At 43.6% G+C, this 13,625-nt stretch overlaps 1 protein-coding gene across 3 annotated transcripts in view; it reads right to left on the bottom strand.

Annotated features, from left to right (window-relative positions):
* Positions 1–13,625, bottom strand: part of FAM78B (family with sequence similarity 78 member B) — a 110,893-nt gene that overhangs the window by 4,797 nt on the left and 92,471 nt on the right. Inside the window, exon 2 of one of the 3 annotated variants that reach the window (XR_004032617.1) lies at positions 7,616–8,545. Coding sequence is in view for 1 of the 3 variants with exons in the window: in XM_003258806.3 (XP_003258854.1) it covers positions 8,023–8,545 (523 nt within the window). In the remaining 2 variants the exon portion in view is untranslated. Of the gene's footprint in view, positions 1–7,084; positions 8,546–13,625 lie in introns of those variants that run through there. The other 2 variants (XR_004032618.1, XM_003258806.3) reach the window with 2 other exon arrangements.

Here is a 13,625-nt window from a genome sequence, read left to right as displayed (position 1 = left end):
CAGACCACCATCAAGCCAAAATCAGGCCTCAGGGGTCTCAGGTCTTCTGGTCCATGAGACCACCCTGTGCCAATGAACATCGCATTTGATACAGAAAGCAGGCTTGGAAAGATCTAATTCTACTGAAGAGAAAAAGACAGGATCACGTCAAGCTGCAGAAGGTTTGGAATCCAACTGAGTTTAAAGCTGCTTATTCTTTCACAGCAAATGCCCTATTTCCCTTCTGATGAATGTGCCTGAAGAAGGCATTTTCCTTTGTTTGATTTTGTGAGTGGCTCCTGGAAACAGATGCTTTCTTGCTATTTCAGAAGACTTAGGAAATTTTTTAGGTGAGACAGATGAGTCTTTAGTTCCCTGATGCGTGTACATGTGCGTGTGCGTGTGCGTGTGCAAAGAGATGGGTGGCGTAGCCTCTCAGTCCTTGCTCATCTGATATGCACGTGCAGAGTCTTTCTTTCTTTCCTAATTAGAAGTAATAGCTTTCCATAGTTTCTGGCACGTGAGGGAGTGAAGTGGGAAATAATTTAATTGGCTGTCTTGCTTTCAAAGCCCGGTTTAATGAAATAGTTCTCAGCCTGAAGTGCATGTATTATCTTTCCTGTTATTTTTCCAATTAACATTTCATTGGATCACGTCTGTGTGGAATATTCTAATTGGTTTGAAGGGCGGGGTGAAGGGACAAGAGCAGATGGAGAGATAACCAGCTGTTTCTTTCATCCCCAGTGTCTGTGCCCGTACTGACGTGGCTGTGGGTTTTTCCTAGTGCCTTTCCTTCAAAGAGCTCAAAGTGCTCGAGAGAAGTCCTTCCCTGTCAACCTCACCCATCCTCATGGAGCCCCTGGGCCAGGAAGGCAACATCTTACAGGCACACTGGCTGATGCACTGGACAGAGAGAACTAAGCAGGCATTTCCCTAGGTTCTGGGCTCCCCTCTGATGGGTGAGCCCAAGAGGGAAAATGGGCAGCTCCCAAAGCTTCCTGTTGGCATTGTCTCCCTGAGGGCAGGACTCTGTTTAGCCCGACACATAGGAGACACTCACTACAGACTTGTTGACAGAACAAGTATTCAGAGGGATACCACATCCTCCTCCCTGCTCGATCTTCTTGTGAAGAGAGGAGTGAGTTGGAGGTGGGCATGAAGCAGGGCTGGGACTAGGGGAGGCAAGCCAGGTGCCTAGGATAAACACTGAAGGAGGCTCACTTGCACAGGGGCAGGTGGGTACAGGATCCAGTATTTAAGAAGGGACTTACTCCCAGGCCTGTGCATGGCCTGACAGTGAGTGCCTTCTTAAACACTGGATCTTATGAGACCAGCCTGGATAATATAGCAAGACTCCAGCTCTGTGAAAAAATAATAATAAAATAAAAATATTCTGGATCCTAGTGCCTGCTTGGGTCACCCAGTCCCAGGACTGGCATGAAGCAAACAATCTCTCCTCCTTTATATTTCCTCTCTGTTCCTAGTAATGCTGGCCCTAGGCTCAGCGATCTCACTATCCAAATACTTCATGGCACTGGCTGTATTCCTCATAGTCCCCAGTAAGGTCCATGTGGCGCTGGGTCGTGCTCTGTGTCTCTGGCCTCTCCCATCATTGCTGTAATTCTAATGTGTTTTCCCTTCTTCCGGGCATTTCTGACCCAGCACTCAGCTGTTTTGAGGATCAACCTGTTTTCTGGGTTAGCCAAGGACAAATGTGGGCCTGGAGGCAGAGGATGGGCTCCTATGCTTGGCCACATGGCTTGCTGCCCAGAGGCCTGGCTTCACATTTGTCCTGGTGAGAAGAGCTGGTTAGGTTCTCTTAGGGGCCATTCCCAGGCCCAGCTGGGAGAGGCACAGTTTGGGGTATGGGGACAGGGAGCCCTTGGGAAGCAGCCCTGAGGTGAATTGTGTGGCTCGTCCATGTGGGGCCATGGGGAATGGGGCTGCCTCGGGCAGGTGCAGAGAGAGGCCATCATCATATATACCTCCAGTGTGGTGAGACAGCCTGGGGGCTGTAGGGTACAAAGAAGTGTTTCTTCATTTTATTTGCACCCACACGGCCAAATCTGAAATAACACTGTTAAACTGTGGGGTCCCAGCCAAGATCTGGGACATCAAAAACTGTGTAGAGACCCACATAAAACTTTGAATATATATATATTTTCCCTGAATCTCTTGTCTGAGCCCATAACAGGAAAAATGCAGCTGTTCCCAGCTGGCTTCTCTAGGTTTAAACTAGGCAAATTGGGCTGGGATTTCAAGTCTGGCCTAGACCTGACATTCCGGCCTCCTTTCCTTTCCAAAAGGCCGCTTGGAGTTCCAGCTACACATTCTTTCTAGAGCTGCTTCCTGGAGTGCTATGCAAAAAATCTTTCTTTCCTTGACCACCAGGGTTCAGGCCTCCCTGAACAAACTAGGTGGCTGGGGGAAATGGGACCCACTCTCCGCAGGGGCCAAGCCTCACTTGGCAGGAAGAGTGAGTTCTCCTGAGATGGTTTTGGGCTTCCAAGTAGATGAGGCCAGAGGGCCTGCCATCAGCTTCAGGCCCTGTGATTCTACTCAAGTCATGGTATCTTACATGAGGCAGCACATTAGGCAATTTGCAGTATTTTCAGACATTGTCCTACTTTGTCTTTCTGATCGTGATGTTGGCTGGGCTGTATTAGTATCTCAGGTAACAGAGAAGGAAACCAAGGCTTAGAAAAGTTAAATGATTTGTTCAAGTCCAGCTACCAGCAGGACCTCCAAGATCTCAAGTCATGCTGATGTCCTGGGTTCTGGCCTCCTACCTCAGAGCACCCAAGTGGGCCTCTCTTCTAATGTGGGATAGGAGAGAAACCACTTGAAGGCACAGCCTGGGCCACCTGAACCCTGACTCCTCAGTGGAGCTTATTCTGTCTGGTTAAAGTGCATCCAGAGATCAATTAGGGCACTCTTTCCTAGTCAGCCCTGCCTGAGAAACAGTAGTGGCTGGACAAGCAGAGGAGGGTGCCTGCATTTAACCAGGGAGAGAATGTTCTGTGAGAATGGAGTAAAGGTCTGGGGTAAAAATATCTGCGTGCAGAGGGCTCAAGTTCCTAGTGTACCACTAATTTAGTGTGACCGTGGACAAGTCACTTGAACTTTCTGCTTCAAATTCCTCATTATAAAGTGGTGATATAATGCCAAAACATTACAGGATTGTTGAGGATAAAATGGCAAAATATTTGTGTCTGTACTATGTAAACTGTAACATACTAATCAGATGGGTGTTGTTACTATTAATAACGATGACAGATCAGGCCAATACTAAGACTTTCCATCTTGAACAGAGATGCCTCTCATTCTACACAAAGGAAATGAAAAACTCTTTATAAACTGTAAAGCACTTATACATAAAGGGAATTTTAGGACCCTAAGGTTGGTGATGGGCTCTGTCATGGGCGAGTACACCGCTGACCTGGGTGGGGATGACACTCATCTCCCCAGATACCTTCCTGTGAGTGTTTGGAATGACCAAATAACCTTGACTGTCCTCTGGCCACTGAACTGGCAACTCTTCTGATGGCCTTCCATAGGCAGATGTCCTACCAGGGAAACTGGAACCAGATGTACTCAAGATCTCAAAAGAAATTAATGGCAATAAGACTCTGGGGTAAAAATATCTGTGTGCACAGAGCTTGCTCACTCAGCTCCCTTTCTATCTAAGGATCATTTAGGCTTAATTATAGAGTTCAGGCATTCATTGGGTTTTTGATTAATTTTCTTTTCAGTTTGAAGAGTATGTGAGTGTGGTGGGTCTCTGTGTATGTGTGTTTACATCTTTCTTTGCAACTCAGTTGGGAGCTGGCTCTTACAATGTTTAATTGTGCCCTCAGTTCTAACAAGCACGTTCAATGTGCTAACCAGGGCTTGGAAAGCCACTGTTTCCACTGCTCACACCCCAAAGGCTGCTCCTGCCGTGTTGAGGGATGGCGGGTGGCAGGGCCTTGTTCAGCTGGGACCTCAGTTGCAGGATGCATGCTTTCCTTCCCCTTTTTGGCCTTGTGGTGCTTAAGGGATTCTGAGGCCAGGAGAGTAGATTGCCTACCCCAATTACCAAGTGCTCTGCTAACAGCTGCTGAGTGACAGTTAGCTCACCCACACTGCAGCCCCTGTCAGGCATTATATTCTGGGATAACCTCCCAAAGGGTTTCTTTGCATAAGAAAGCGTGTTTGTTCTCGTATGTTTAGTATGTCCATTTAATAGATTGGGAGAGACTACATGACAGTGTAGATGAAAGGGACTAGCTTTCTCCTTTCCTTCCTTTCCTTTTGTGCCCTCTAGGCAGGGATGAACAGGAGAGGCAGAACAGGATAGTGGAAGGGCACGGATGTTGGAGCCAAAAGGCCCCATTTCAATCCTGGCTCCTGACATTTTGTTTGTGTACTCATGGATATGCCACTTAACCTCTTTGGTCTCAATTTATTATCTGAAAATGGGGATAATAATACTCCTTATGAGTATTACACTTATAAGACTGGGGATGAGAAAATGCATGTGGAAGGCTTTTGTAAAAATACTCTATAAATCATAGTTCTTTTACTGATCAGAATTGCTGCTTAGTACATGCTTTTGACCCATGAGATATCATTCCAGCACCAGGAAACAGGGAGTTGTAAAAAGGTCCATGGAATGGGAGTTGGGTAGGGGACTAGCCTCCAACCTTCTCATGTGCCCCCATCTCATGTGAGATGAGATTTGGGAGATGTGCTTGGCTCTTCAGTTGGCTAGGTATGTGAACTACAGCAATGACCCAGGAATGTAAAGCGCAAGCAGCGAAGGGTCCAGATTAAGGGTTCAACCTCAAAACAGCTGTCACAGATAAAGGGAATCTGGAACATTCAAATTTTCTTTTACATAATAGTAACAGGGATTTTCTCTTGTTCTTTAAAGAACGGATCCAATTGTCTCTAGTTTTAGACTCACTGGTTTGTGGGTGAATAGATTAGGGATGATGATAATGTCTTGGTTGGAGACAAGAGGCTGTGGGTCCTAGCTAAGTGTGACCATGTTGTGAGATGAAATTTGGGAGATGGGGCCTTCTCTTGGCTCTTCGGCTGGCTAGGTATACCATTGTGAATAGATGACCTAATTTAACGAGGCCTCAATTTCCTTTGAGATCATGGACTAAAAGATCTCAAAGGACTTGATTAAGAAAACTTAAGACCTGATGAAATGCTTTTTCCCCAAGAAACCATGTGTTGTGTGTGTGTCTAAGCCCTGAGACCACCCAACTAAAACTTAATCAAGGCACTAAATGAGCCCCTTTAAACTGATGGCATCTGGCGTCAGGCCCATGCACTTTGAGGGGAAGGAGGGCTGGATGGGAGGGCAGAGGTGACCTCAACAGAGATTTCAATGTTAATTCTCTCTTGTACAAGAGACCTTCATTTGGCAATATCCTGACTAAGCTGAAAGATAATGATCCACAAATCACAGGAAGAAAAGGGGTCATTTCCTTGTAAAACAACAGTAACTTGAAAATAATTGGCTAAAGGGCAATAGAGCGTTCTGCCAGGCTGACTTCAAAGCTGAGAGACCCAACTGTAGAGTTCACGATGGTATCAATAACAATAATCACAACGTATACAATGCTTTTAACTTTCATAAGCACTTTCCCATTTTTTTCATTTTGTCATTACACAACTTCCCAGAAAACTGCCGTGGGGGTAATTTCTTTTAAAACTCTGAAAAACTGTGATTTTTCATGGCAAACAAGTCTAGCTAAGTATGCTATACCTTGCTTCAGAAATACAGATATGCTTCTGAAAAAGTTATTTGTAAATATAGTTGTGTAAATCATACTTTAATGCACTAGGGGAATTTGCAAACATAAATCTTGTATAGCATTTTGTAATGTAAATTCTGATTAATCTGTTGTTTGTTACAACTTTGGAGTTTAAAATATCAGGTTTTCTTAAAGTGGGGCCATATGGATTAGATTCTAGGATCAGTATCCACTCTGCAGAATCCCATAGGGGTGGAGTCTAATTCAGTCTGGGGGAGAGAGTCCTGCCTGTGGTGTCAGCATGGAAAATAAGCTCCTTTGTACTTTAGCCATGGAGCTCTCTGGGGCTGCCTTTCCCAAATAAAACAAGGAAACATGGGAAGGGACAGAGAATTCCAAAGGTAACAGCTGAATTATTTCTAAATGAATGTCTCCAGGTCCTTTGTGAGCCACTGATGTATTATTAATGTGTTGTTATAAATAACTTGCCATCAATAACTAATCTATAACAGAGTAGCTGATGGTTGGGGTGTGAGGTTAACACTACATAATTTGGAGTAGATCTGTTAGCACTCTTACATAAGTAAGTACCATCCCCTGGGACTAGAATCTGAAATAAATTAGACTAAATGGAATTTTTAATAAAAGTAATAAATCCTCCTGATTTTTATTCTCTATCCACAAACTCTAGTAGAAGACAGCTCTTTGGAACCAACCATGAGATTGTAAAACTGCCTTGAACTTCAACTTTCTCCCTCTGAAATTAAGCTAGCAGTGCCTACTTATTAAATCCACAATGACAATGTGAAAGTTTTATAATTAGTTTGCATGGAAGGGGGTGGTGAACAAGCAAATATATATACAACCATATATATGATTGAATTATTGAGAATAAAGGGAAAAGCTCTTTTGAGGTGGGGGAGGAAGGGTGATTCAAGCTAGAACTGCAAAAATCCTCACTGTAAAGACTGGAAACCCTCAAAAAGAAGTTTTATATTGGCCTGACTAAAGGAAACCTGGCCTCTCATCTTTACTGGTTAAATCTTAGCAATACAGGCTTACTTAATATGAGTAGCTTAGGTTTTCTTTAAAGAGCTCTAAAGTTAAGCCGTAGGAAGTAGTTTCTCACAAATGTTCAAGTTTGAGCTTCTGTGAAATAGAGCCAAAATAAATATATATAAAAATATACAGCGTATGTACATACAAAGGCTACAGGTAGATATGTAGGCACTGGTGGCAAATATGCTACTAATTATGCTACATGCATCCTTCATGTGTGCATGCATGCGTGTGTATGTCTATGCATACATGTGTCCATTCTATGTGTTCAGATCATTCAGAAACTCAAAAGAAATAGAATGAAAATGCTGTTCTTATTTGCTGAAATGTTCTTGAAATCTTACATGGTTTCATGGCTTATAATTTTTTAAATATAAATTTAGGGCTAATCATGGGAACAGAATAAGCAGCTGTAAACAAAATCACAGTTAGGATTTCACTAAAACATGGACAGGGCCCCAAATATCGTAACTACTGCAGAATACAGGAATTACAAAGCCAAATACTGTGATTAAAAATACTCTGAATAAGCAATCTTTTTGGAAAGAGGTGGGTAGATGGAACTAATGAAGTGTTTCCGTTAGTTCACATCAGCACCTTGGACAGTTCCAATGAGGCTTTCTCCCTCAGAAAGGAGCAAATATCAGTATTTATCTAGTTTTCTAAGCATTCATTCCAGTGAGTGTGTCGATCTGATTATCAACTAATAAATGCAGAAGTATTAATGTGCCCACAAAACCTTATTCTTTCCTCTCCCCATCACCCATTCTTTCACCACCCATTTCCCCAGCACCCTCCAGTCAGACAGCAGGAGTCTGTCTTACGACCACCTGGTGTGGATGTTTTCACTCCTACTTCTAATTGGTTGGGAAGCAGCATTTGCCACAGGCACTGTTTAATTTCGTTTCCATCCCCTGCATCTCACAGGAAAGAAATGGTGAATAGTTGAGATAAAGGAATCATCCTGGTCAGCTCCAAAATATGGCTACTTGCATGGTAATCACAGCAAGTCTGTCAAATCAGTGATTTCTTTATTCCTAAGAGGAAGGGATTTCCTAAGGATTATGGTTCTACCACCCAAGGAGCAGCCCTACTCTTCAAAAGTGGCTGCAAAGGCTGGCAAACCGAGAGGTCTGCTTTGGCTCAGAAACTCAGTTTGGCTCCTGCCACCCCTGGCACCCTCACTGCATGTCTCAGAGGCGTGTGATCCACACACAGTCAGGCCAGTCCGCTTCTACTTAGGAGGGATCACAACCAGAGGTGGCCCCCGCTTGGGCCTCCACATGAGGACCTGGGCATCATTGGCATTGGGTTTCACTAGTGCATTAGGGGGGATGGGTTCCATCCGGCTCAGGATCCGGGGCTGCTCCTGCTGAGTCCTGCCCACCAGCCGGGCCCGCTGCCCCAAGAGCTGAAGAGGGTCCACCTCAATGTCCACCCTCATTCTCCACTTGATGGTCTGCAGAATGATCTTCTCCTTTGTGGTGGTGTTCATGGCCACCAGCCAGGTCGTGAAACTTTGGTCTCTCTTGATTCTTGTGAGCAGCGGCACATTGCTGTCGCTCACAGGCACTGCCCATGTCACACTGGGGTAGAAGTTGTCATTCATGCTGACGGAGAACCTGGAGATCTTGTTGGTGGGGCCAACCAGGGTCACAGTTTCTGTGGTGTTCCCGTACCAAGGGTAGCTCACCCCATCTGAGTCACTGATGGCTTTTACTCTCCCTTCCCTCAAGTCAGGCAGTTCCCAGCTTGACCTGGCAAAGCAGAAGACATGCACAAGAAAAGAAGAGGATGAATGAATTTTTCAAAAGCTGGAGAGGTGCTCACTGCCTACTAACATAGTCAACTTGGGCAAAATGAGAAGTTCACAAGGGGAATTCAGGTCAAAAAGTTCTATGCTGTGCTGTTTCAGGATTAAATGAGAACAAACCAAAATAAAAGAACAAAGCCATGCCAAAACAAGTTAAATACAACCATGGCTGACCCAATTGAGAACAGGAAACTCAAAGAGGCAGTTGTGAGACCACAAAGAGACATCAACTAGTTAGATGATGGTAATCAGCAGTTTAGAGGAATTCCATTACAAGAACCACTTTCTTGGAAATATGAGTGTGAATAAGGTTTGCTTTTTGGGAAGAAATGATGGTTGAAATTCGACGTACTTGGAAGGCAGTATCTGGGGGAAAGAAGGGCAAAAGGAGGCAAAGTTAAAGGTTATATTAATTTCTTAGGAAATCATAGTAATAGAATTTCTACTTAACAAAGCGGGTTGTTTATATTCTAGGCATCAGCCAATTCATCACTTAGGCATAGAAAATCGTAACATGAGGAAATCATGGTCATCTTCTGGAAACCATCTGAATGTGAAAGTTGTTCTACAGGCTGGCATACACTCTAATGCACTGCTCTCCCATTGCCTTCCAGGCCAGCCTGGAAGCCTCACAGCTTAGTTTGGCAAACTTGCCATTCTGGCACCTACCTACTCCTCCTGGCTGCCTCTGACCTCGTACAGGAGGACGAGGAAACAATGTCTCTACCCCCTGCTGTAGACTGTTGCTAATAATAATTGCTGATACTTATTGAGTTACTCTATTACAACCATTGTGCTAAGTACATTATCTCAGTCAATATTCAAAATACTCCACAAGATAAATAAATTTTTATTTCCATTTTACACACGAGCGGATGAAGGCTTAAAGATGTTAAGGTACATGACAAAGGTCCTAAAGATTGCAAGAGGTGAAGCTGAGAGTTGTCTGACTTCAAAGTCCCTGGTTTTGGCCACTGTATCATACTGCCTCCAAAAGTACCCTTTACACAGCAATGGAGGGAGCTAGAGTGGAGAGGACTCAGGCTGTCTAATGAGTTAGTAGCTCCAAGACCAGTCATGGAGAACTGGACTGGACCCCAGTAAGGGCAGAAGTTTAGTCAGCAGAGTCTATTGATGCATTCTCCATATTTTCACTCTGGGTACCAGGGATGGTGCTTGGTAATAATGAACTAGAATTTAATAATTAAAGAAGTGAGACTGCTTTATTCATCAGCTAAGAGGCAGTGGTCTTGTTTGATATAAAGTTCTTCCTCCTATGAAGTGACAGAAGATCCTGCAGGGTTTTATGCAAGTGGTCTTAAAGGGAGTTGCATTGTCAAGCTAGTGCTGATTAACATCTTAGTACCCTTACTGTCACACTGGGGACATGGAGACACTAACCACTGCCTCCTACTGACCCCACACAGTACCTCCTAGGCCAGTCAGTCCCAGCCTGAAGTGAAGGGAGGGCTTGGCTGCCTGGGGAGGAGGTGACCCCACAGCTGCAAGAGCCTTTTCTCGTCATGCCCTTGGTAACTGCTGGGAATGACTGCAGTGTATCATGGTTGGCAGACACTAAGTAAGGAATTGACCCGATGCAGAAAGTCAGAGCTCATTTTGCTACATATGCTTTTGCAGCTGAGGGTAGCAGCTCCAAGGTAATTCTATGCCATTTCTTACTGTACAAAAGGGAGTACATGTTCTTTGAGTGGGTCAGAGGTTGGGCAGAGACCCAATCTGCTCATTGGGTTCATGAAATAACCATACTGGAGTCGGTTTCATGCCCCCAAGCAAAGGGCTAAGACAATTCTTCAGTCACAATACATCTATTTTCTGTGTTGCCTAAATCTTGTTTTTCATTTTGGTTGTGACCAGTCCCTGCTGGCCTTTGAGTTCCTTCTTAGAATTGGAGGGCAGGTATTCCCAGCAGTGGCAGACTATTCTTGCTCTCCCACCCTATACACTGGGCTTACTGTGGCATATTCCCTGGGGAATTTGGTTTTGAGTGGATGTACTTTCTATTCTGTTACAACATAGTCCTTTTCAGGCTATCTTGCTGGTAGATTCAGTGACTTTGTCTATGGAGTCTTTATAGTTCTCATATTTTTGCCTCCCTTCTTCCTGCCCAGAGCTGTGTGAGCAGAGACTTGGGCCCAGGGTCTGCAAGTCAGCTTTGTAAGACAAATCATAAAACTTAGTTTGGTCCCAAGTTTTTTGAAAAAAACAAAACAAAACAAAACAAAAAACCCAAAAACAGAGATAATACAATAAAGACAAACTCTTGTGGCTATCTCAGGAGGGAAGGAAAATACCCTTTTCTTGGAGGAGTTTCTGGAACAGAGAAATACAACAGGCTTCTTAATCATCACATCAGAACAAACACATCTGGCCACATGTAGTCACTGGGAATAGTGACATTGGAGGCTACACTGTTGTTACTTCTGCAACTGTGCTTTTGGGAATTCCTCAGGTCAGAGGCATGTTCTCTTCCATAGCCCTAGGGAATTAGGACTACATCATTAAGGGATGGTTTGATTTTGGAAACAGCCAAAATTCATTATGACTTAAGTCTACTGAATAGGGAGTTGCTTTCTATGTGAAAAATAACAAATTTTTCCTTTATGGAAAATAGATACTAATGTACACCCCAAGGCAGTGACCTTCCCTTCTTCCCTCTGTCTCTCGCTCCCTTCCTTTCTCTTTCTCTCTTTTTTTTTTTTCCAAAAAGAGAGTTATGTCTATAAAATGCATGACTGGTTTATGTAGCTGATAAAATGTCTTTGGTAATGGTTTTTTGAGAAGTCTCTGCAAAGTTCCAAGAACAGTAGCACTATTTGAGTCATTCAATGACCATTTAAGGGGATTACTTTGAATGGAATGCCAGAGGCACTTCCAACTCCATATGGCTCAAACTGAACTCATCATTTCCACCATAAACCAAGCTGTCTTCCCCTGTCTCCGCTGCAAGGGGTGGCCCACTGCTCACCCAATCTTCAAGGTCAGAAGTAAGGGCCATCTTTGGCTCTTTCCACACCCTCCCCTAGGCTGCCACAGCGACTGTATCACAGCATCCTGTGAATTTTGCCCCATAAGTGATGCCTGAATTTATCTCCTTTTCCCTACCCAACTCTTACTGCCTTCACTTAATCCAAGCCCTCAGCATCTCTTACCTCGTCTACTGGAATGGCGCATAATTTGTCTCTCTGCATCCAACTCTGGTCTCTCTCAAATCCATCTTTTAGGTTGTCCAAATGTTCAAACATGCAAATCTGATCATGCTCTTTCTATACATAAAATCCTTCCAAGGCTTTTCTATATGGACATCGTTGGCATCACCCACAGGGTAAAATTCAAGTTCCTTAACAGGACATACATGGCTCTCCATCATCTGGCCTTCCCATCTCCACACACCATGCGTTTCTCACCTCCACTGCTGTGCCCTCTGCCTATGCTGTTCCTCCTCCTATTCAATTTCCACTGTATCGAACTACTCATCCTCTGAGAATCACCACATGTATCACCTCCTCCAGGAAGCTTTCTCTTCCATGCACCCATAGATATATCTACAACTACAGGTGTCAGATTATATTATAACGATCTACGTGTCTTTGTCATTAGATTACAGGTTTCTTGAGGCTTAGAATTATGACTTATTTTTGAATCACTAGTGTCTTGCACATTGCTGGCACATAAAACTTAACTATTTATTAAAAAAATAAGTACTTTATTTGAATTATTTTCATGACTATATTCCTGGAGCTTGGTAGAACTTGTATACAACAAAGTGTTTTATTACAGTTTTATACTTTATATATTTACTCACCTTTAAAAAAATCTAACATCTATTCGTTTAGAATCTATTATTAGAATAGTATCATGCCTTGCACGAAAAGTTGCTTATCCTTAAGAGGAGGCATATTTAAATGAAACTGAATGAAGTAGTGAATATGGATGTATTTTAGTGACTACTTGTGCTATCATACACCTACATACAAAAATGAGTGTCAGAGACTCCAAGTGATACAGCAATTGGGAGACATGGACAACCATGCAGGCTACAGCAGGGGAAAAGCTTTGTGAAGGAAATGGCATATGAACACTTTGGAATAGAGACAGGCATTCCAGGTGGGAGTCTGTGTCATAGGCTAAAGTGTGATACCCGGGATGGATGTGGAGTGTCCAGGAAACAGAGAACACTGGGAAGAGTGAAGACGCTGCTGGCGGGGCAGGGTAGTATCGGTTTGTGGAGCACCTTCAATAATGGGTTGAGGCACCTGGGCTGCATCCTAGAGGTGGTGAGACTTTTGCTCAGGAGAGTTAACTGTGAGGAAGAAGAGTAATGAAAAAAGTTGGATTAGAGTGTTAAAGGGAGGGAATGAGGATGTTTAGGAGCTTCTGCAACACTGCAGGTGATCTTTAATGAGGGCTTCATCTAGACTGGTGGCTGAGAAAATGGACAGGAGGTGTCACATATAAGAGATATTACAAAGGTAGGTTCTCCAAGGTTTGGTAACCAAATGCCTGTTAGAGGCAAAAGAAGAAATAAACAAAAAGAGTCACTTAGAAGAGGCAAGTATGGCTGACTGTGTGTGTGTGTGTGTAATCATTCACAGAAGTAACAAGGTTGTGGTCTCACTGTCCCTGACATTTTACACCCATCCCTGAACCAATCGCAATGGTATTTCAAGGTGTAGTACCTGACTGCTGCATTAGAGCATGAGGATGGTGAGGATGGGGTTGTGTTTGTCTTTGCATCCTTTGTCTGGAGCATGGTGTCTTGCACGTGATGCATACTTACTAATCTTGTTTCTCTTTATATCTTATTATTTCTTTCTCGGTGTCCTTTGCTAGTTCTGCCTCATCTTTCAACCTTTTAACATTGGAGGGCCCCAAGGCTTAGGCTTTGGTCTTCTTCTCTTTTCTATCTATTTGCATTTCCTTGGTGATCTCATCTGGTCTCATGATTTTAAGTACCATCTGCACTGTGACAACTTCCAAATTTGTATCTCTAGGCTGGATTGCTC

Source organism: Nomascus leucogenys, chromosome 12 (assembly GCF_006542625.1).
Source record: "Nomascus leucogenys isolate Asia chromosome 12, Asia_NLE_v1, whole genome shotgun sequence".
In the NCBI taxonomy this organism is placed as follows: Eukaryota; Metazoa; Chordata; class Mammalia; order Primates; family Hylobatidae; genus Nomascus; species Nomascus leucogenys.
This window is presented reverse-complemented; position numbering and strand designations above follow the sequence as displayed.